The 23,667-nt window shown below is 47.3% G+C and overlaps 2 protein-coding genes across 4 annotated transcripts in view; one reads left to right on the top strand and one right to left on the bottom strand.

Moving 5' to 3' along the window:
• dnah1 (dynein, axonemal, heavy chain 1) overlaps positions 1-9,097 on the bottom strand; it is a 70,316-nt gene extending 61,219 nt beyond the window's left edge. Inside the window, exons 1-13 of one of the 3 annotated variants that reach the window (XM_076990799.1) lie at positions 8,957-9,097; positions 6,971-7,182; positions 6,715-6,787; positions 6,273-6,447; positions 5,314-5,539; positions 4,994-5,126; positions 4,715-4,879; positions 2,679-2,925; positions 2,334-2,491; positions 1,931-2,142; positions 1,312-1,610; positions 670-820; positions 317-510 (exon numbers count right to left, since the gene is read on the bottom strand). In XM_076990799.1, coding sequence (XP_076846914.1) covers positions 317-510; positions 670-820; positions 1,312-1,610; positions 1,931-2,142; positions 2,334-2,491; positions 2,679-2,925; positions 4,715-4,879; positions 4,994-5,126; positions 5,314-5,539; positions 6,273-6,447; positions 6,715-6,787; positions 6,971-7,182; positions 8,957-8,966 — 2,255 coding nt within the window. In that variant the 5' untranslated portion in view covers positions 8,967-9,097. Of the gene's footprint in view, positions 1-316; positions 511-669; positions 821-1,311; positions 1,611-1,930; positions 2,143-2,333; positions 2,492-2,678; positions 2,926-4,714; positions 4,880-4,993; positions 5,127-5,313; positions 5,540-6,272; positions 6,448-6,714; positions 6,788-6,970; positions 7,227-8,956 lie in introns of all 3 variants that reach the window. The other 2 variants (XM_076990808.1, XM_076990816.1) reach the window with 2 other exon arrangements.
• Positions 9,098-15,555: 6,458 nt separating this feature from the next.
• LOC143491567 (netrin-4) lies at positions 15,556-23,385 on the top strand. The gene is made up of 10 exons (XM_076990757.1): positions 15,556-16,398; positions 17,065-17,531; positions 18,309-18,665; positions 18,997-19,123; positions 19,215-19,403; positions 19,702-19,912; positions 20,144-20,271; positions 20,906-20,974; positions 21,724-21,894; positions 22,199-23,385. Exons 1-10 carry the CDS (start codon positions 16,308-16,310, stop codon positions 22,333-22,335), a joined length of 1,947 nt encoding a protein of 648 aa, XP_076846872.1. The 5' UTR covers positions 15,556-16,307; the 3' UTR covers positions 22,336-23,385.
• The last annotated feature ends 282 nt before the right edge of the window (positions 23,386-23,667 follow it).

Below are 23,667 nucleotides of genomic sequence, written 5' to 3'. Positions count from 1 at the left end.
TGTACAAAGAGTTGCAGGTTGCGAATTTAGTAGCTGACCAGATTCCAGAAAACACAGAATGAGATGTTATTATTCTTGTGCAAACACATACGCTAATTGACACTTGGAGAATGATGTATGGTGGACTTAAGGAGAATTAATTTATGGGTACGCATCATCAGTATGAATTTATCGGCCTTCAACACTATACACTGTCTCCAGTGGCGACCAGAACAGTGCATGAAAGAGTATTGGGCAGAGGAACATAAAAAAACCAAGGTAGGAATGGAGGAAGAAGGCAGTGCTCTGGGGAAGACGAGAAGAGGATATAGTTTACTTCAGCAAGGTGTTCATGTCGGAGTTGTGCAGATCAAGGTGGCACTGGTATTGGCGGGCGTAGGCCTGAAGAGGGATGCAGGCTTGGCGCAGGGTGGAGCACAGGCGCTTCCTCAGCTCCATCACTGCTGGCTCCATCAGACCCACTGACTCCAACACAGGAGTCCCGCTGATGAACAGATTCTTCATCACAAACTGAAGGGTGGGGCAAGATCAAGAGACACAAAGAGGTGGAGGTCAAGCAGGAATAATGGAGAGAAAAATGAAGAGTGGTGATATTAAAATGAATTGCCACTGCTGAATATAAATGGTGGCATTCTGAAGCAGATTGTGGACTGGGTGCTGATACACAACCTTGTCCAGCTGAGGGACATTATGGGTGGACAGGATCCCTCTGTCCAGCAGGCTGATGATGGATGTTTCAAAGTTTTCCAGTGGAGTGCTGTAATGGACACCAGTCTGATCCAACACCAGGTCCACCAGGAACAGAGGGTTTTGCTTAGGTCTGTGAAGTGGTCATTGTGTAAATGAGCAAAAAACTAATTTAAAAATTATATATAATTAACCCATGAGATTAATCATATGCACTAGGTGCAGAAGTGAACCTTCAACTTCTGACCTCTGGAGATCAATGCACTACTGGAGTTCAATCCACAGCCAAAAAATGCAATCCAAATGTACAGATTTGCAGCTGTGACTTGTTATGTGTAAATATCTGTGCACTTGCCCCTAGTGGTGTGTGTACTGCACTTGTGTGTACTGTGTGTACTGCGAGTGCACAGACCTTGTGTTTATGTGTTTATAGTCACAGTGACCTCAGACCACATGCTTTACACTCTCTCAGTGCTGACGTGAGACACCACAAGGATTTGGCACGCAGCCCGCAAAGACAAAAAACCTTGTATATTGTGTGTGGTCAGCTAGATTATTGCCTAATTTCCTAAGACGACTATAGCCATTACATTCAGGCCCTGCCCTGCCCCAGGCCAGGCTCACTTGTAGGGACTGTTGATGAGGTCAGAGCCCCAGACGAGGTCTGCAGGGCAGTGCATCACACTGTGGCAGGCGTCCAGCAGCAGCTGTTCCAGGCTGGCCATGGAGTCCTGTACCAAGAAGCGCAGAGAGTCCTGCAGGGTGTAGCGCACCTGCACCATCAGACGGCGTAGCTCGGACATGCAGTACACCTCCCAGCAGGACACACTCAGGTTGTACCAGCCAGGGTCGGCCTCATGCAGGGTGGTGTAGATGCTGTTGCACAGGGTGGTGACCCAGGAGTCCCGCAGGAATAGCTGTACCTGGAAGGGGCAGGAGGGGCTGTAGAACACTAAGCAACTTGTGAATACAGTATCTGATTTGCCTCTGTTTGTGTGCCGAAGAGCCTTGTGAAAATATGTGTGATAAATTAGCTGTCATGTGTGTGTCCGTTTTGTTTATGTAACCATGTGTTATCTTCTTGTTATCTTCTTATCTTCTTATATAGAAGTTAAGACGTGCTCTCCTGCCACGCCCATATCATTTGTAACCCTGCCCCCTGATTATCATTCCCACCTGTGTCTATGGTATTTACATACATGTGTGTTATGTGTGTGCACGCGCATGTGTAATGTCGTGTTACCTGGGCGTGTGTCTGTGATTGTGCCTGCTCAAACTCCTCCAATCGCTGGGGCTTGATGAAGCTGACGTAGAAGAGGCTCATGGCCACCACCCTGTGGCACTCCACCCTCACCTTGGTCATGGTGGAGATGGGCTCCGGCTTGGCCAAGAGGAAGTGGGAAGAGAATGCGGAGCGGTTCCTCTCAAACGGATACGACGGCACAGCCACCAGGCCTGGAGGAAGGGATGGCACAGGCTGAGATGTGAGGTCTGTGGGTGTGTGTCGATCACGGTGCCCCCCCTGGCACACACATACACACACAGCCACGTACGCACACACACCATGAACTCACACACACACACATGCATACACATGTACACACATGCTCACAAGAAGGCCCACACACACATGTATACAAGTGCACCTCTGCTGGGTACTGTCTCAGGCTCTGTCTGTGGCACGGTGATGTGAGGGAACTCTGTGGGGTTGGCAAGCATGAGCTGGTCGAAGCTCAAACGGTTCATGGTGCGCTCGTATTCCAGCTGAATCTCCTCCTCCAGACGCACCACACAATCCTGCACACTGCATTACACACACACACACACACACACACACACACACACACACACACACACACACACACACACACACACACACACACACACACACACACACACACACACACACAAAATTAAGCTCTTTAAACATCTTTAAAACTTTGCACCAAGGTTTCTTTCTCCCTCTCAATCTTTCCCGTCTCCCCTCTCACAGTGGGAGTCTGAGGCGTGGCGTGGTGAGTGTCAGGGTTTTGATGTGCTGGATGCTGGTGGGGTGCATGGTGGGAGTCCCGCTCCAGGATGGCATGCAGTCCACAGAGAGATGATACAGCAGTGAGGCCTCAGCCACTCGCCGGGCATGGTGGGCGAACTGAACCCTCTGTGCAAAGACACGTGGGTCCTCAGCACAGAACTGCAACCTGACCCGCGGAACCCAGTATTGTCCCAGGAGTAGTGACCCTAATGGGGAAGTATTAGGAGCAGAGGAGTTGGTAGAGAGAGAGAAAGAGAGAGTGAGCAAGAGAGTGGGAGATGCAGCTGTGTGCTGGACTCTCTACATGGTTCAGCTGTGTGCTGGACTCTCTACATGGTGCAGCTGTGTGCTGGACTCTCTACATGGTGCAGCTGTGTGCTGGACTCTCTACATGGAGCAGCTGTGTGCTGGACTCTCTACATGGAGCAGCTGTGTGCTGGACTCTCTACATGGTGCAGCTGTGTGCTGGACACTCTACATGGAGCAGCTGTGTGCTGGACACTCTACATGGAGCAGCTGTGTGCTGGACTCTACATGGTGCAGCTGTGTGCTGGACTCTACATGGTGCAGCTGTGTGATGGACTCTCTACATGGTGCAGCTGTGTGATGGACTCTCTACATGGAGCAGCTGTGTGCTGGACTCTCTACATGGAGCAGCTGTGTGCTGGACTCTCTACATGGAGCAGCTGTGTGCTGGACTCTCTACATGGAGCAGCTGTGTGCTGGACTCTCTACATGGAGCAGCTGTGTGCTGGACTCTCTACATGGAGCAGCTGTGTGCTGGACTCTCTACATGGAGCAGCTGTGTGCTGGACTCTCTACATGGAGCAGCTGTGTGCTGGACTCTACATGGTGCAGCTGTGTGCTGGACTCTACATGGTGCAGCTGTGTGCTGGACTCTCTACATGGAGCAGCTGTGTGCTGGACTCTACATGGAGCAGCTGTGTGCTGGACTCTCTACATGGAGCAGCTGTGTGCTGGACTCTCTACATGGAGCAGCTGTATGCTGGACTCTCTACATAGAGCAGCTGTGTGCTGGACTCTCTACATGGTTCAGCTGTGTGCTGGACTCTCTACATGGAGCAGCTGTGTGCTGGACTCTACATGGTGCAGCTGTGTGCTGGACTCTACATGGAGCAGCTGTGTGCTGGACTCTCTACATGGAGCAGCTGTGTGCTGGACTCTACATGGAGCAGCTGTGTGCTGGACTCTCTACATGGAGCAGCTGTGTGCTGGACTCTCTACATGGAGCAGCTGTGTGCTGGACTCTCTACATGGAGCAGCTGTGTGCTGGACTCTACATGGAGCAGCTGTGTGCTGGACTCTCTACATGGAGCAGCTGTGTGCTGGACTCTCTACATGGAGCAGCTGTGTGCTGGACTCTACATGGAGCAGCTGTGTGCTGGACTCTCTACATGGAGCAGCTGTGTGCTGGACTCTACATGGTGCAGCTGTGTGCTGGACTCTACATGGTGCAGCTGTGTGCTGGACTCTCTACATGGAGCAGCTGTGTGCTGGACTCTACATGGAGCAGCTGTGTGCTGGACTCTCTACATGGAGCAGCTGTGTGCTGGACTCTCTACATGGAGCAGCTGTATGCTGGACTCTCTACATAGAGCAGCTGTGTGCTGGACTCTCTACATGGTTCAGCTGTGTGCTGGACTCTCTACATGGAGCAGCTGTGTGCTGGACTCTACATGGTGCAGCTGTGTGCTGGACTCTACATGGAGCAGCTGTGTGCTGGACTCTCTACATGGAGCAGCTGTGTGCTGGACTCTACATGGAGCAGCTGTGTGCTGGACTCTCTACATGGAGCAGCTGTGTGCTGGACTCTCTACATGGAGCAGCTGTGTGCTGGACTCTACATGGTGCAGCTGTGTGCTGGACTCTACATGGTGCAGCTGTGTGCTGGACTCTACATGGAGCAGCTGTGTGCTGGACTCTACATGGAGCAGCTGTGTGCTGGACTCTACATGGTACTGCTGCGACACTTGCCTTTGTTTCTCTGTGCGCCCCCCATCACGGGTCGGCCCTTGCTGTCTGTCACACGGCCCCTCTGGTCTGACCTTTGCACCACGTACTCCTTCCTGTCCTGGCTGTAGTGCAGGACCCCCACGGGCTGCCACGTGTACTCCTCTGTACTCCTCTGCTCCTCCGCACCTGCACCATTGTAGAGGGAGAGATGAAGCCGGCTCTTTAAGCATCCTACGCTCAGTCTGGAAGCCTTGGTGCTTCAGAGCTGGAATATTGCTGTGGTTCCAGGAAGCGCTGTACCAGGTGTGATGGTGTCCTTGGCCGGCAGCAGGGCCTTGGCAGGGATGGGTTTATGCTCATCCGAGCCTTGCTCATAGCCGAGAGCTAGCCACTCATCCGGAGTTCGGCAGTCAAAGTCCTCATTGTCAAATATCTGGAAGGCCACGAATCAAATGAGTCCTTCAATAATGCTGCAATAACAATACTATTTATCACACATATCAAAGATGTAAAATGCAAATCATGCTATCAATACACTAAAATATATGTGCTTACTCTTAATGCATCGTAATTTCTACAAGTGCACAGCTAACCATCATAATCTGGAATGTTGATCTCACCTCCAGGGGCAGGTAGTTAGAAACTGGTGAAGAATGAGGTGTGCAGGAACTTTTAGGTGTGCAGGGGCTTTTAGAGTTTGGTGGATAAGAGCTCGGAGAGACAGGTGTGCAGGAGTCCTCTGACTGCGCACCACTGCCCGGGGCTCGGGCTACCAGTTGGGTGGAGTCAATGCCGAGCTCCGCCAGGACCTGAGTGATGTCTGTCCTCAGATAGTCCCGTCTCAGTCTGACAGCAGAACAACATTCTACATCACCATCACAGCACAGAACAATACGGTGCTGCGTCAGAAAATTTTGGGGTGGCAAACGTAAGTTGTTGACCGGGGGGGGTATTAAATTCCTGACGTGTGTCTGAAAAACCACTGCAGCATCTCTGCATAACCACACTGAAATCTAGTTAAGATAACAGTTAAATCCCAGTCTTTTACAAAACTGTTGCAACCTGTAAACTGACTTCCTACATTTTTAGAATTAGCTAGTACATGTGTACAGTTTGAGTCCTTAGTCAACCGCGGCAATGCAGTTTCTGTTAGCCATCCCTTAGACCTGCGTTAGTGGTGATGTTGCTGACTAAAGAACTGTTGTTAGCTGATGAACTGTGGGTGCCAGACCACTCTCAGCCTAACAATGGCAAGAACACGTGTAGAACCCCAGGGAACACTGCTGTGAAACCTATACATCTGACCCACTAACACCTGTGTTTACAATGCCTGGCTGCCTAAAAAGTCATCAGTTAGCAGTGCTCCTGTGACCTGGGTAGAGGATAGCTGACCATTTGTGCATGACAACACATGAGCTACAGTCTGTAATTATATAAAGGTGTGTATAAAGCACACCTATGGAGCAGGTGCAATTACAGTGGTGTCCAGTGAGTGAAGGTGAAAGGTAGAACACATGTTCCTAATAAAGCAGGTGGTGGATGTAGATTACAGTCCTGTTTCACCTGCCCTTCCTCTCACCTCTCCACCACAATCGTCCGAGGACACTGGCCTGGCGCACAGCTGAAGGGAAGCTGCACCTTAGGAGCGTAGCTCCCTGAGGGGAGGTCTGCCTCCTGCCCAATCTGCGTGCTCGCACCGTGATTATCCCTCTCCAACATGCTGAGCAGTTCAACAGGAGTCTGGAATGTATTTGCTACAGGGGGGAAAAAAGATCTGGAAAATTCCTGACTCTCTCATATTATGTGGATGTAACAAAATTTCCTAATAAACTGTTTGATACAACTTAAATATTTTTCTTTCTAACTGTAAAGAGTATATTACATGGACATAATGAAACTGTGCTTAAGTGTTCTTACTCTAAGATGCTTGATTGATTTGGGCCATTCTAGATCAGATATAATAGGTTATTAAATCTGAGTAAATAGAGTGAGAAAGAGAATGACATCTTGAACAGTTTTACCTTTAGGGCAGTTTGAGTCGTACGCGGCCTGACACAGTAAACTCTGCTGGGTCACTGGGCCCTGAGTACAAAGCTATAAATGCCACAGAGGGTCAGCAATCAGGACTTCTAAGTGATAGGAACTGAATTAGCTGATACAGCTGATTATTTCATGTATGGGTGGACAACAGTCAGAGAAAGGATGATGGAGTTAGACAGACATGCAGCCAGAAAAACTGGGAACTGGGAACACGGAAAAAAAACATGCATGTTTTACCTGTGCTTTTGGTATGTTTGCTGTGATAATGAGTTCTGAGAAGAAGATTCTCTGTTCTACAGAAGGATATTTTCCCATAGGAGACAGATTTCTCCTGTGACACTGCTGTGGGGTTGGCCTGTATTCTCCAGGTTTGCTGTTATAGGGAGGGTGTGGCAGGAACACACCAAATCCACGGGGATGGTTTTCGTGGGCGTGTCTTCTATCCATTTCTGCATAGCCCGAAACTATCAACTTAACAGGGCAGATGATAAAACTGCGGACAGGATTTCTAAGAAATTCAATTTCAGCATTTCTTTCTGCTAGTAAACTTTTTGACAGCTCACACAACACTTTCTAATGGAACACTTTCTAACTAAAATTGCATTTCCTGAAGGAAATACGAGAGGGCTTGAAAAGGTGTGCCCTGTTCTGACCAAGGTTATGGCTAATACCCTTGAGTGGGGTCAATAAGGGCCTAAGGTCAATGCCATGGCTGGGACCAAGATGTGAGCTGCTGGTTGTGTTAGTGAGCTGCTGGTTGTCTTAGTGTAATGTGTGTAGAGTCTGGTGTGTTAATACACACCTGGAGCTGTGTATGGTGTGTGGGAATGTATGTGGTGTGTATGAATATTTGTATCGGTGTGTTGAAAAATGTGTATGAAGGTGTGTAGTTTGTATTGTGTGAATGATGTGTATGATGGAGTGTATGTGAGCATACGGTGTGTATTGTGCATGAAGGTATGTAATATATATATTGTGTGTATGAAGGTGTGTACAATGTGTGTATTGTATGTGCATAGTGTGTCTATTTGTGTGTCTGTGTAGTTGAAGAACACCTTCTTAGGTATGTGTCTGTCTATGTGGTGTGTGAGAGGAATTGTGCATGAATGAAGGTGTATATGTGGGTGTCTGACTTTCTGTGCAGTGTGTATGAAAGTGTGTAAAGTGAGTGTATATTGTGTGTATCATGTGTGTGTGTGTCTGTGTAGTTGATAGAACAACACCTTAGGTATGTGACTGTGTGTGTGATAGTGATTGTCTGTAAATGGTGTGTACATGGCATGAAAGAAGGTGAGTGTGAGTGTGTGAACGTCAGTGTATGAAATGTGTAAAAAGTGTGTACAGTGTGTGCATAGTGTGTGTGTTTGTGTCTGTGTAATAACTGTCACTGCTTCTCTTAGTGGAGAAGCCTTGCTTGAGTCCGATGTGCACCCTCCAAACAAACTGTCATAGATCAGGAGATTAATGGAAGAGATTGTGTGAGAGAGGATGCCTTGACGATAATGTTTTTATATTTGTGTGTTTTGACACACAAATGTCTGATTTATGACAAACACAGGAACAAACTGTGAAAAAGCCTATTCTGATCTTGGGAAATCTACATGGGAGTCAATTTTGGTGCCAACCAAATGCTCATAACTCTAAAACTAATCGATTAATTTAATTAAAATGATGAGATGTTTTGGCGTGCCAGAAGAGAGACGTGTCTCTACCATTTAAAATTTGAATGGAGCTTCTAGGTGAAGGTTTAAGGATACATTTTTAAACTTTTAAACTACAAATCGACTCCAAAAACACATGGCACAAGTCAGCCGAGACCTCCGAAACGCAGCTTTAACGTTAAGCGGTTCGGATTGTATTAATTTCACAAATGTGTTGAAGACGCGGAAGAAGAAAGGGACAACAGAGGCTTTTAAAGCCCTCTAATTAGGATAGCGTAACTAAATACTACCAGTCCTAAAACTGGGTTATGCAGTACGTCAAATTCGCTGCCAAATTCGTTCCTGTCTTATGAGTATGGGAAGCTAGTATGCACGCTAGCAAATATAACTAAGTTAACTAGCTAACCTAACTAACCTACCTATGAAAAAAGTTACACTATGAACTATTAAACTTTCTCTATAATTAGCAGATTTTTTGTAGAGAAAGTTGTACACATTTTTAAACTAGTACACATGTAAAATTAAGCGTTACTGTATTTCCCCGAGTTTACTGAAAGCATACCTCTTTTCATCCGCAAATAAATTAGTTAACGTATCTGGGGAACTTTTCGGTCTTCTTGAAATCTCCGTTTCGAAGAGGTACTGCAGGACGCGCAACGGTCGTTAGGGTAGGACCATTGTCAAAGCAGCGGGGGGAACAGGATCAGCGGACATGTTTTGTTTGGGTATCAAAACACAGGCACGGCACACAGGGCAAGGTTTATCTATTCTTGAATAACTAACTATATCAGTATCAATATAAGTAGAGTCGCTATCAATATCCACGTTCCATACTAATATTTAAATTTTTTTTTCGGTGGGAAGTTTGTGCTTTAAATGAACAGTAATAATATGAACATTTAAAGGTTTATAGGTCTAATATCATTAATACACATTCTGGAATGTCCACTGGGTTCTTCCTCCCCTGCCATTTTTGCCATGAAAGCGTTTCTGGAGGCTGATATACAGGGACCTCCAAAGAGTAATGCCTTCACTTTAAAGTTAAAAGGTCAAGGAATTCAGCTTTCAGAGGAGATCACAGGCATCACACACCTATAACCCAATATCTCACTCATCATCTTCCTCCTGGACATTGTCCCAAACATGCTCAGTGAGGCTCGAGTCTGCTGCTTCGCTTGTCAAAGCTCAAAAGTCTTCCGTTGACAGTGTCTAAGGTCAATGTCAGCCAAGTGCAAAGGTCAAGTATTTGTGTGAAATTCAACACAAAGCACTGAGTTTTTTATTTTATTTTTTTTGACGTTGAGTGCAACTTGCAACTCCCAGCACTTCAAAGGAGCAAAAGACGAGAGACCATTAGGGCTCCCAGTAACTGAAGCAGAAAAATGAAGGTGACATGAAACAGTGAAACAGTGCCTTGGTAGGCCACAGTGTATATAAGTATAGCATTATAGTTGACCAATAGCTAGAATGGAAATGTTGCAATTACACTTACGTCCTTGGATCCTTGTTATGTCCAGACCAGAGGAACATAACATGCAATGGACTCCCTGCAGTTTGCCTACAGGGAGAAAGTGGCAGTGGAGAATGCCATGCTGTACTTTCTCCACCGGACCCACTCTCATATGGACAGTGGGGGCAGTGCTGTAAGAATCGTGTTCTTCGATTTTTCCAGTGCCTTCAACACCATTCAGCCCCTCCAACTGAGAGACAAGCTGGAGAGGATGCTAGTGGACGACTTTGTGGCTTGGTGCAATAGGAACAACCTGCTGATGGACACCTCCAAAGAGATGGTGGTGGACTCCCGCAGGGCCAGGCCACTCAAGCAGGCTGTTTCTATTGAGGGGGTTGATGTGGAGATGGTTAAGGCCTACAGGTATCTCAGACTACACCTGGATGATAAACTGGACTGGTCAGCCAACACAGACATCCTGTACAGAAAGGGGCAGAGACTTTCTGAGGAGGCTGGGATCCTTCAACATCTGTAGGAAGCTACTGCAGATGTTCGATCAGGCTGTGGTATCCAGCTGTTTTTTCTGTGCTGTGGTGTGCTGGGGAGGAAGCATGAAAAAGAGAGACGAGATGTGTCTGGACAAGCTGGTCAGGAGTGCAGGGTTCGTGATTGATATGGAGCTAGACTTACGGTGGCAGAGAGAAGGACACTGCACAAACTGCCCCCCATCATGGATGATGATCACCCACTGCACACCATCATTATGGACCAATGAAGTAAGTTCAGTGGCAGGTTCCTGTCACAGAGCTGCTCTACAGACAGACTCAGGAGATCCTTATGTTATCCCTTATGTTTTAAGCACAGTTTTTTTTATCACATTCATCACAGTACCATATATCTGCACTGCTGGACACTATTGCCACTTTAGTGTACATATATAGTTTTATATTTTATATACTGTATTATATACGTCATTGTTTTTGTATTGTGTAACTGCTACTGGCTGCTAAATGTCTATTACACACAAAGCTGCAGAAGTACAAAGCTACAAGAAGTAATTACACATACAGCAATGTACTGTACACATGCAGTAATGTACTGTATACATGCAGTAATTACACACACAGATATGTGCTGTACCCATACAGTAATCATCAAAGTCATGACTTTGTTCTGCTACATTTATTTAAGGTTTTCATTCATCTTCATTGATGCCTAGGGTTAGGGTTTTGATTTTTTCAAAATTGCACTTCAGTGTCTTATCAGGGCATGATGGCCATATCTCTCCAGGCAGATATGTGTTGTTTGCAGAGACTGAGAGAGGCAGGGCACTGGGAGGGCATTATTCAAGCTATGTTCTGTAGAGTTCCAGCAGGGCACCAGGCCAGGGCTGCTAGTCATTAATTGCTGACAGGTATTTGGCCCTGTTGATAAGAAGTACATGGGCCACTGAATCAAGACACCATACTTCAGGACAAAGTTGTAATGACTCTCATCACCTCCCTACTTTTTTACCGTTTGGCTTGTTCTGCCTTTCAGCAGAAACTCACTCTATCTCCATTAAACAAATAGCAAACTATGTGCACACAAAACCACATAAACACACGTGCATGCACAACTGCATGTTTGTGCAGTTTCCATCTCTGGCGTCCTGATACTCACATGGAGCACATTCTCCTCCAGCCCGGTGGGTTTGTCGCGTTTACAGTGCGCTGTGGAGGTCACGGCTGTGTGAGTGTGGCTCCTATTTTACAGTAATGAGAGCAACATGTGCTGCTAACTTTAGTCACTCATGAACCCCAGATGTGGGCTGTTTTTGTTGGTGGGTGCTGGGGTTGTGTGGGAAGCAGAATCTTCTCACTGTGAAGGGCCCCTGAACTCCACACGTTTTGGCCATATAGTGCTTTCCATGCACTTCACCTGATCTCACAAACGGGATAGAAAACACAGTGTGTGAGGACCTAAACCAACCTAAACCAACCATGTGTGAGGACCTAAACCAACCTAAACCAATGTCCCCCAAGTTTTGTAATAGTGTCCTGATCTGTGTCATATACATAAGTATGTCATCCTAAATAAATGTATATACATTAGTACACCGAGTTTGGTACAACATGCTTCAAAGGATGCCACTAGTGAAAATCACACACGGCGCTGTAGTGAGTAACTCAAATGGAGTGGGAGAATACCCAGGTTATTGTTAGGGTTAGGTTAGGGTCATTATTTCCATATTCATATAATTGCCATTGCACTTTATTAATACAAGTTCCATAAAAGTAACCAATGGCAACTGAAGTGAGTCAGTCAGTGTCAGTAAACCAGTTCAGTTTTACAAGTGGTTAGTATTGAAGTCCAAAACATGCTAGCACTCTTTGAAATATCAAAGGGGCGTTGTGCTCTAATTCTAGCTCAAATAAATGTCAGCCTCCCTCTGTACTTGTTTATACCAAGCAATTCATAAGCTGACAAATGTGATATGGACTTCTCTGCTCCATAACCATTAGCTAATCAGTTCCATGTGCAAAGTAAACACACTACTCAAACCATTCCTTTGAGCCTCAGTTGAATGTTAGTAACCCAGGTGTGGTATATGACCATCACCTGTCCTAGTTCAGAGGTGAAATGTCATTATCAGAACCATGACAGACAAAACATTAATATTCTTTGTTGTTTATGAGTGAAAGAAAGCTCCAGACCTTACAAAGCAGCAGTGCTTTGGGGGAGGGGGGGGGGGGGGGGTAGGGGGTGGAATGGGATAGTGGAATGAGGAGGATGTTATGGGTCTGACCCTGTGGGGCAGAGTCACGTTAATGGCCCTAATGTGTGTGTGTGTGTGTGTGTGTGTGTGTGTGTGTGTGTGTGTGTGTGTGTGCATATGTGTGTGCATATGTGTGTGCATATGTGTGTGTGTGTGTGCATATGTGTGTGCATGTGTGTGTGAATACGTGTGTGATCCCTTCTTGCTCCATGCAGCGGATGTATGATTTTCAGTCAGGGGATGGCTTTGTCTGTGAAGGACAGACATGCAAACACGCACACACACACACGTACACACACACACACACACACACGCACGCACGCACGCGCGCACACACACACACACACACACACACACACACACACACACACACACACACATTGCACTAAATGTCTTTGGCAATTTGCCTGCATGTTTCACAGGGGCACCAGTCTGTCACAGTGGTTCATCTGGACTCCATCAATAGTGACCAGTTTGACAACTTAATCTGTGTCATTCATTCTCCTTAGATCAAAGCAGTTCACTAGAATCCTTATGAACAAAAATAGATTCGTAAGGGTTTTCACACACACACACACACACACACACACACACACACGCACATCATTCACATGCACATGCACACACACACACATGCATGCATGCACACCATTCACACGCACATGCACACACTCACTCACACACATACACTCACACACACACACACATACACACACACACACTACATGAAAAATATCTACATGAACTCATATACACACAAACACATGCAGACACACAAACTTGTTGTGTGCTCTGGGGATCACATGCCGAAATGTGTTTACCTAATTACATTTTTTTTTATTTTATATATAAATACAAAAATGATGGAATATAAATGAATGACACCAACAAATACAGAACACTGACAGAGACACTCTTGTCCAATCTTGCTTCTTCAACCAAAAACACTGGAAATTTTCAAAAAGTAACAAAATTTTGTTGTATGTACTATATCAGCTGGTCTGTGTCTCCTTGATGCTTACTTCACAGCTCGCTATAAAATGACTGGGGCACTGTTCCAGCAATTCCTCACTGAAGCTTCACACACAAGGCAAGGCAGGAATAAGGGGTGAGATCATGAGGACAGGTAGTAGCCGCAGATGCCCCCAACTGCCCTGGTCTGGTTGGAATTTACTCCCCACCCAGCAAGGAGCCACTAGAAATAGCCAGTCTGAGGACATCTGGAGATTAGAACAAAGATGAGCAAGGACATTCCATAAACACACAGGTGGGCCCATTGATTTGACTTCCGAGACCCCTGAGAAATATGGCAGTCACTTGTAGGTGCAGGACCACACTGTTTTCACCTTTACCACTCTCACAATGAGCTGCTGAAGATTGTTACTGCATGAGGCCTGACTGGAGCTGTTTAATTTGCATTAAATTTTAGATAATTGCAGCTGGTTAGATTCACTTTTTTATGTGCCTATGACTCAAAGCACAAGGAGGAGATGCTACACTGGTATGCACATGTGTTTTATTTTAGAACTACTCTTTAATGTGCTTTATCTGATGAAAAGACACCCAACCATCAAGACAATTGCCAGAAAACAATCCAAAAACATGTTTAAATTAGGGTATGAATTGTTTTGGGAGCCTCAGGTAGTAAATTAAAGGTATGCCAGGTATATAGGCACCTAATGTGTCTGAATCATATAACTGGTTGCATACAAATTAATCTAATGTGTATTCATGCAAAAGTGATAGTCTAACAGAAAATTAGACACAAACACACACACACACACACACACACACACACACACACACACACACACACACACATATAAATTCATGAGTACCTCTCTGTTAGTGCTCACCACCAGCAGAAGTTTGCACAATGTAAGTACATTTTGCAGACATTTATATTTTCTGTTCCAATACCTGGTATTGGGACCTGGAATTGAGACCTGGTATTGAGACCTAATATTGAGACCTGGTATTGAGACCTAATATTGAGACCTGGTATGGAGACCAGAATAACAAGATGATAACAGAAGAAATGAATGCAGAGCAGGTTGAGAAGTGAAGAAAGGTTTCAAACATGAAACAAAAGGGATGCCAAATTTGATAAAAGAAAGAGAACCGAAAGCTTTGATATGGAGTCCACATCATGTTCTGCTTATTTTATATCACTTTTTAAAATAGTTTTATATAGTTTTACAAAGTGAAACTTCTGTAAAACCTCCCAAACTGTCCACTTAAAGAAAAGGCATTGGCCCTCGCTAGCGCTAGCTTGTCTAAAACGTCTATCTTAAGGACTAAAATTCTTTTAGAGATCAAAAACTGACAATAACAAAGACGTCAGAACAAAATGTTTTAAACAAAGTCTTTTTTTGTGTTTGTGTCCGGGAAACCATTTTAATTATGAAAGGCATCTGAACGCTTGAATTACAAAAGAAAAGATCAAACCTCACTGAGGCTCAAACCTCACTCTCATTCTGTGCATATGTAGGCCATCGGGTGTAACAGCTTTGATGTGTTGTTACTAGAATATTCTGTGGCTCTTTCTTTTAAGTGTCACCATAAAAACCTGTTGAACCACAGAATGTGTAGTGTGTGGTGAGACCCCTTTGGTGTGTCTTCAGCATAAATCAAAGTAGGCTACTTTGTTTTTTAAAATGTTTTATAGAAGATTGATTTTACTAGAAAAACTAAGACCTGTTCAACCAACAAACCTTAATTATTCCAGGTGTCGTGGCACTGATCATTCTGCCCTTCCGCGATGCTTTACTGCTTCATTAACACTGCGGGCTAAAGAAGAACGTTTAACATGCACTCTATTTTGAAGCGGTAGTTTCCATCGCCCGAAGCAGCGCCCTGGTTCACTTAGGCAGGCAACCTCCTTTCCAAACCATGGCTTGGAACAAAGAAGAGAGCCTTAAGATATTGTCACACAGAGGTTTTTATTTACTGGCATCAGAACAATGCATAATACCAAATGAAGATATGTGATGTAAAGTAATTTCCAGGCAAGGTTTGTGCGCTCTCGGTGAGAACTGGTACATTTGGAATCCAACGAGCTGCTGGTTCACATTAACGCGCGTGGAAGTGTGTGCTGCCACAAATGTGGTGCAGACGGTTCGGACAGCAACCGCACCGCTCCGGGTTATCCACGGCGGGGCACTCGGCACGCGACAATGCACGCGCTGTTTGTTCCCTTCAGATGTTGGAGCACTGAGGAGGTCAGCGGTCTTCTCTTGGGAGAGGACAGTACAGCGAGAGGAACACAGACGGGTTAACGCTTAATACGTTTCTTTAATTTCGATGAACATATTAAAATGACTGAATTGTCCAGACACCGAATGACCAAGAAGCGACTGCTTTGAATGCGAGGAGGCGACAGTCAACGAATTAAAACGGTTTTCCGTCGATGCTTTTGACAGGTGCATTTAGGATCCGGAGATTCGGTAAAATGAAAGCCTAGATGAAGTTTGTGAATTCATTAAACGATTTAAAAAACGGGTAGTTAGACGTGTCTGACCATAAACTGTGAGGTCTTTATTAATTTTTTATGTGGACTGTATCTTCATTTCGACAATGAACGTGCCCTCGATGAGATACGCACCATTGACTGGGACATGCGATTTTGGAAGTGCCTACTGTAAGCGGATCTATCTGGCGATGCACATTTGAACTGCTTTGCCATCACTCGCGAGAGTCCTAAATATGAAGCGACCTTCGCCGTGTCTCCGATTTGCGACACTAGTTTTGTGCTGCGCAGCGATGCTGCTTCCTGGATTACTGCGGGACGTGAAAGGTGAGTGCCGAGAGCCATCGCGTGGACAGGTGCTTTAGTCTCTGACCATAGCCCCACGAGTCTATACCATCGGTTCTCTTTTAATGCAGAGCCAAGCACGATACTAATATTGCTGACTCCTGTCTTTATGTCCAAGTTTGAAGCTTTTCAAATGTACAGGGCTTTGTCCGGTCAGTAGTTGCATATGGAGCCGGTTCAGTACTGCGCAGTCAGTGACACAAACGGAAATAGTTGTAGGATACTTAGCGTTTAATACATTTCTTTTGCGCTGTACCATATCGACGTTATCTATACGCAGGAATATACTCTATTGCGCGGTCAGTTTTGACATGCAGTCTTGTGCTGGTCCCGTGGGGGAGGGGGTCGCTGTGGGGACCGTGCCTACCCCCAACAGAGAAACAGGGAATACATCTGAATACATTATTCATTGACAGAGTATCAGTGTGTAGACAGCACTGTGCAATTGCAGGCCTGGATTCTAGTTCTAAAGAATTTTAAAACGAATGTGTTTCATCTGTAGCAAAATGTAAACTTTCCTGCTCCACCATGCTTTATTCCAGTTCAGTCAGTTGTGTGTGTGTGTGTGTGTGTGTGTGTGTGTGTGTGTGTGTGTGTGTGTGTGTTCTTGTTTGTTTTACACCACTTCTTTCTCTCTCCCTCTCCCAGCCTCAAGATGTGCTGGCCATGCCTGTAGCCCAGCTATGGGCAACTTAGCCCGGGGCAGAGCTCTCCACACGCAGTCTTCCTGCTGCTCCAACAGCTCCTCCCTTCTCTGTCCTCCCCACCTGCTGCGCTGCCAGGATGAGCCCCACCCTCCAGCACTGATGGCAGATGACCCCTTCCTCCACCCTGACACCTGGTGGGAGTCGGGGGCAGCAGCATGGGGAGAGGACGAGATCCGCCTAGACCTGGAGGCCCTGTTCTGCCTGACCCACGTGGTGATGGTGTTCCGCTCGCCGCGGCCAGCAGCCATGAGCCTGGAGCGCTCACAGGACTTCGGACGGACCTGGCACATGCTGAAGTTGTTTGCTGTGAACTGCAGCGCCACTTTTGGGGTGCCTGATGACATCAGCCAGCAGGGGGCGCTCTGCACATCCAGATATTCCAGTGCTGCGCCGTGCACTGGAGGAGAGGTAGGCAGGGGGGGATAGGCCACGCCCACAGTGCATCAGTGTTAAGACTTGACTGAACTGTCTAGTCTAGCTATGCCTGATTATAGTCTTCTAAAGTCCTTGATTTGCTGGAACAGGTGACTGTGAGGCTGGTATGAATGTGAGCTAGGTCCAGCATGTTTAAGCATGGGTTGGGTTTAAATTGGGCTGGGAAATGGATCTCCAAGAGAAGGCTTTGTGATGACACTAATAAAAGCTCTTTGACAGGTGAACAAATTTGATCCTCAGAACTAAATCCAGCCCTTTATCCTAGCAGTGGTTAAATGGTTAAAAAGTGATCTGTTCAATTGATTGCCTTCTTTGTCATCACACCTAAATCAGTAAAAGGAGAGTGAATAGTGTCTCTGACCTTTGAGGGCTTGGGGTGGAATATCCCAGTTTAAAAGTTTGAAGAGATGCTTTTTGACCTCTGCCATACTGGACTGTGGTACTGACGCCATCCCAAAACCTTCCACAACTCCTTTTCTTTCAGCAATTCTGACGTTTTTCATCAAGCCGTGGCCCTCAGGTGGCATTATGCAGTCAGTCTGCAGGCAGTGTGCCCTTAGAACTGCAGTATACGTCTTTCACACTGCTGCTCTGTTGTGGAGCAGCACAAGCCTCCTCTATAGCCTTTGATGTAACAATCAAACGTTTGGTGAAATAGGGCACACACCCCCATTCTGTTGAACATAATGCTAAGTGCCAATGAACATAATGCTAAATGCCAAAGGTTTATATTACTATGACTGTGTGTAGGTCATATTCCGGTCCATGGGTCAGAGAGGCATGATAGAGGACCCCTACAGCCCTGAAGCTCTTTCCATACTGTCCCTCACTAACCTACGCATACGACTGTTAAAGCCTCAGCTGTGTCACGTCCCAACAATCGTCTCCTCTAGGGGGCACCACAGTGCTCCATACCAGCATGAGAACACCCAGAGGTTCTTACCTACCGTTCCTGAGCAGTCGGTGCATAGTTCAGCCCCTGAGGTGGATCCTGGCCCCTATGCCATGTACTCGCTCGAGGCCCGAGGAACCTGCCTCTGTCACGGACATGCAGAGCACTGTGTTTCTGTCGGACAAGAAGGAGACGCACAGCACAGCAGCATTGTGGTGAGTGAGCATTTGTGTGAGTGAGTGTGTGTGAGGAAGTTTGGGTGTGACGTGTGCATCAAGTGTGCATCCGAGTGTGCGCTCAGTTAACAGGAGTTAACAGGCTGCCGTATGTTTTACATTCAACTGTAGGTTGTAATAATTACCAGCTTAATTGAATAAACAAGTTCAGAATATAATCCGTACTTAATCACATTTGTTCAGTCTTAGCATGTCTTGTAGATACATGCTCAGATACATGCATGCTGTTTTGCTCCGCGGCTACCGCCTGACTTCTGTGGTGACGGTTTCTCCTGTAGCACACCTGTAAACGTGGTTGTGTTGGGAACAGGTGCAGGGCAGGTGTGTGTGCACTCACCATACAGCAGGTGCCCACTGTGAGAGGTGCATGCCACTCTACAACGACCGGCCCTGGAGGGCCGCTAACGGGAGCAGTGGAGACCCCAACCCCTGTGAGAGTAAGCACTCCCAACAGGACACTCCACCCTTTAACACCAGCACGGTAGGGTGTCACGGGCATGCTCAGAGCTGTCCCCTCTCCATGTGTAGAGTGTGAGTGTCACGGGCATGCTCACAGCTGTCACTTCTCCCCGAGTGCATGGCGCTCCACGGGTGGGCTCAGTGGCGGGGTCTGTGACAACTGCCAGCACGACACGGCAGGCCGCAGGTGCCATCGCTGTCGCTCGGGATACCATCGCCATGCGGCCAGACCGCTCAACTCCCCACAGGCCTGTACACGTAAGTCTGGATTGGGGAGGGGTGTCAAATCTGTAGGCTGGCAAATGACAGATACCTGAGGACATGTTGTTGCTGATTTGACTTATCACATGAGATCACGCATGAGATCAAATGAATAGTTCACCCAGCAGATCAACTCTGCTTGTTGTGGTGAAACATTTGAAGAGTGAGCAGCCTAGGCAGTAATGCAAAGGGGGCAGGACTATTGTGCTGTAGTCAGCCGAGCGTTAGATTAAGGGGTCGTAATAGGATGCTGGTTTTCTCACGCCTCCTCAGCCCGCGTGCTTCTCTTTGGCAGGCTGTTGGTGTGACCCAGTTGGCGCTGTTCAGAGCAGCAGCGAGAGGCCGTGGTGTCACCCTAGAAGCGGGCAGTGCCGTTGTAAGACGGGGGTTGGGGGCATGAGTTGTAGTCGCTGCCTTCCTGCCCACTGGGGCTTTGGACCGGAGGGCTGCAAGCCCTGCACATGCCCTTTGAACTGTGACCCCGTCACAGGTCACTGTTTTGACAGGTAAGATCTAACCATCTAGTTTGATGGTATTTCTGGTAAACCGGTACAGACCTATCCAAGCCTAAGAAAACTGTGGATAATTCTAGTTGACCAAAACCTTATGAATGACACTTGAGAGTCCTAGATTGTTTTTTGATTGAAGCACTGCAGTGCCCCTGTGACCTGTCGGGTGTTGGGTGAGAGATCGTGTGCATCACTCTCTCCCATGTCATTTCCTCTTTCTCTATGAAGTAAAACCAATGGCCAGTTTTACAGCATTCCCATTGGAGGTGAAATCCCTGACCTGGCCCTCTTCCAACCACACAAGAAGGACAAGGCGTGGCCACAAGAGCTCGCAGTTTCGGCTCTGCACCACACAGGTGACGTAACACGGTGGAGCCCAAAGGAGGCGGGGTTTGCCTTAAGTCTGGCCCCTCCCAGGGTTTCTTCCATGTCTCTTCCAGAGAATCAGTCCTAACCACAGTTGCTTCTGGCTTGCTCATAAGCTCTAAATGTATATAATATTTATACTGAAGGTAGGCTGCCTGGCTCCTGCACACCTGCTAATAACAAAGCCATGCCTAGTAAAGTGAGGAAGTGTTCAACAGGTCTCTGAACTTGAGGCCCTGCCCATTCACACCTGTGGCTTCCGTCCCAGTGCTTCAGCATCTAGGGCAGGCGTACTCAACTAAATTTGTCCGCGGTCCAGTTTTGGCAGATACCTGTTGAGCGGGGGGGGGGGGGGGGGTGCGTGAACGTAACACTCATGACGGAGTGTTTTTTCAATAGCCCTGAAGTAAATGCTACGTTTTTTTTGCGTCCGTATCCAGTTAATCAGGAATGAGATTGGGTCCGGACAGGACTGCGTTCGGGTCCGGATCCAGACCGCGGTCCGCCAGTTGAGTACCCCTGATCTAGGGTGTTCCTGAGAAACCACACCACTGTGAACAACCCTGATGTGTGTGTGTGTGTGTGTGTGTGTGTGTGTGTGTGTGTCTTGGGTGTTCTCCACAGGGAAATGCCGCTGCAAAGACAGGAAGCTGAAGAGCGTGTCTGATCTGTGTAGGATGAAACATTCTTATGGTAAGATCAGGCAAATGCATGTCTCAAAAAGCTTTTGGCAGCACAATAACGCTGAGAGGCTACCAGGGGACTGGCACAGGTGTCCAAGTCTCACCCTTCTGGGGACTGGCACAGGTGTCCAAGTCTCACTCTTCTGGGGACTGGCACAGGTTCCAAGTCTCACCCTTCTGGGGACTGGCACAGGTGTCCCAAGTCTCACCCTTCTGAGGACTGGCACAGGTTCCAAGTCTCACCCTTCTGGGGACTGGAACAGGTGTCCAAGTCTCACCCTTCTGGGGACTGGCACAGGTGTCCAAGTCCCATCCTGCTAGGAGACCAGCAGAAATGTCCAAGTCTTGCCATGCTGGCAGGAGAGAAATGTTCTGAACCCTGCCGCTGCATAACTGGCCTGGTTTTTGGGGTCGAGACATGGTCTTTTACTCTCTCCCTCTGTGGTTTGGTGCTAATTAAACACAGGGAGCTGTTGGTTCTTAGACCTGATCAGTTCCCACTTGTCCAGGTGTGGCTGGGAGTCCTTTTGACAGGGCAGCTCAAAACACGGTGGGTGGCATCATGTGAATCACATGTGTTATCGCATAATAATTACAACTTATCTATCAATGTTAAATAATCAGCAATGGGTTTTTTGTTCACAACAGCTGGTACATAGTACATTTAAGGCTGTGACAGGGCAGGAGTCTGACACATAGCGGCTGTGCATGGCGGAGCAGTGTGGATGGTAAAGCAACCTGCCTCTCACTCTTCTGCAGTGATGAAGGCCAGTGTGCTCTCGGCTCACGACAAGGGCACCCACGCCGTGGTGCAGGTGAAGGTGCGCAAGGTGCTGCACTCGGGGGCGGTGGTGCTGCGACAGGGCACCTGCAGCCTCTACCCTCTCTCCTGGACCAGCCGAGGCTGCACCTGCCCCGTGCTCAACCCAGGTACCGCACCTGGAGGGGTCATGACCTCCTAGTCCCACATAGCTGTACCGTTCCCTGATCCCTGCGTTAGAGCGTTGTTGACTCCCTGCTCTCAGACACGTCACTAGCTAATGCTAAAGTAGAGCAGCGTAAAGCTTATTAATAATGTCCACTCTTGAAACACTTTGTACTGCAATATAGTGCAGATCCAGGATTAGAAACAAATGACACCAAAATATATCAGTGCAGATCCTGGATTTGAAGCTGCTTGCCCTGCGTTCAGATGCAGAATTCCAGTCAGCCATGTTGTGACTTTCCTCCCCAGGGGAGAGCTACCTGCTGGCCGGCCCGGACGACGTCAAATCGGGGCGACTGCTCGTCACCACGCAGAGCGTGGCGGTGCCATGGACCCCCGAGCTGGGACTCCTGGTCTCCGAGGCAGTGCGGCAGGGCTGCCTGTGAGGGGTGGAGGCCTCCAGCACGCTGAACCTCTCCACGCGGGAGTGGAGCAAATGCACACTTCCCCAAACCTGGCAGCTGCTTGCTGCACCCGGACGTGGATGGAGCAGAGTTCTGGCCGATTTAATGCTCCTGAGCCGGACTCCGCTGAAGGAGGCGGAGCTTGGACAGTGTGTAGGAGCCCAAGGTGAACTACGCCGCACTCCTGGATTGTCTCCTGGATTGGCCCACCAGGATTGTCTGGCCCACTGTCTGCTTTTTATTGGCGTCCTACCTGTGTACAGGGTGGACGCTGGATTCTTTGGAGCTCTGTATAATGTCCATGCTGGAATTATGCATTCCCTTGTGTTCATACTGGTTATGTACCTATGTAGACACAGAGAATCCGAGATCTCCGAGATTGTTGGCAAACGTGTGAATAGGTTGTTTGAACATTTGTATTTTTATTTAGCACTTCAACAACAGTGGTCACCATTCCAAAATATTTGCCCTTTTTGGTCTTATTTTACAGGATGTTTTCCATCTCCAGATTAGCTAGTCTCCTTGGACTCCCGGTCCACCACCAGTACCTAGTTCCAGCACTAGGTTAATTCAGGTGTGAAAACTATCCATCAGAAACAGAGGTAGAGACAAGTCTTAAGAAAAAGGATGCCTTTTACAGACAGGCAGTTTTCATTGTGTTTTGTTTGTTTAATCACATCAGAATGAGTGAGGAACTGTGACGTCAAATCTCTTTCACGGTCACACGCTGTATTGGGCCGACTCACTGGTGGTATGGACCTATAAAACAGGTCAGGCGTCGTAGTCAAGACACATCCCCAGGTACTGAGGTGTTTATCAGCTCTGACAGCACTGCACAGTCAGGAACGCGCTCCTAGCTACATTGCGTACAGGAAATGATTCCAGAGTGTATTTTGGACATGGGAGCCTCCTCGTTGGCTAACTCAGTAAGACAGATGAATCTGAAAATTAATTATGCCAGAGCAAAGAGCTAGTGACAGGCTACAGATCAAGGATACAGAATAATGGCCAAGATGGCGTACCTCAGTCTACCCCAGTTCCAAAAAGAAACAGCTCCTCTGATGAACAGCACCATACATTAGAATCCCCACCGACTATTACTGCTCTAGAAGTCAGGTGATTGACAGGGCAGGCCTTACACCTACTGAATATGTACTCGCATCCTGCTCCCCCACAGACTGGACACACACACACACACACACACACTTCCTTTTCTTTTTGAGCTTGTGAAACATTGCTGTCTTAAGAAAACCCCTTTAGTGATACAGTCCTAGGAGGGTACCACCCACTGCAAATGCCCTGTGGAGCTCAGCT

Source organism: Brachyhypopomus gauderio, chromosome 1 (assembly GCF_052324685.1).
Source record: "Brachyhypopomus gauderio isolate BG-103 chromosome 1, BGAUD_0.2, whole genome shotgun sequence".
NCBI classification, from domain to species: Eukaryota; Metazoa; Chordata; class Actinopteri; order Gymnotiformes; family Hypopomidae; genus Brachyhypopomus; species Brachyhypopomus gauderio.
Note: the sequence above shows the minus strand (reverse complement) of the source record. Positions and strands in the feature narration are given on the sequence as shown.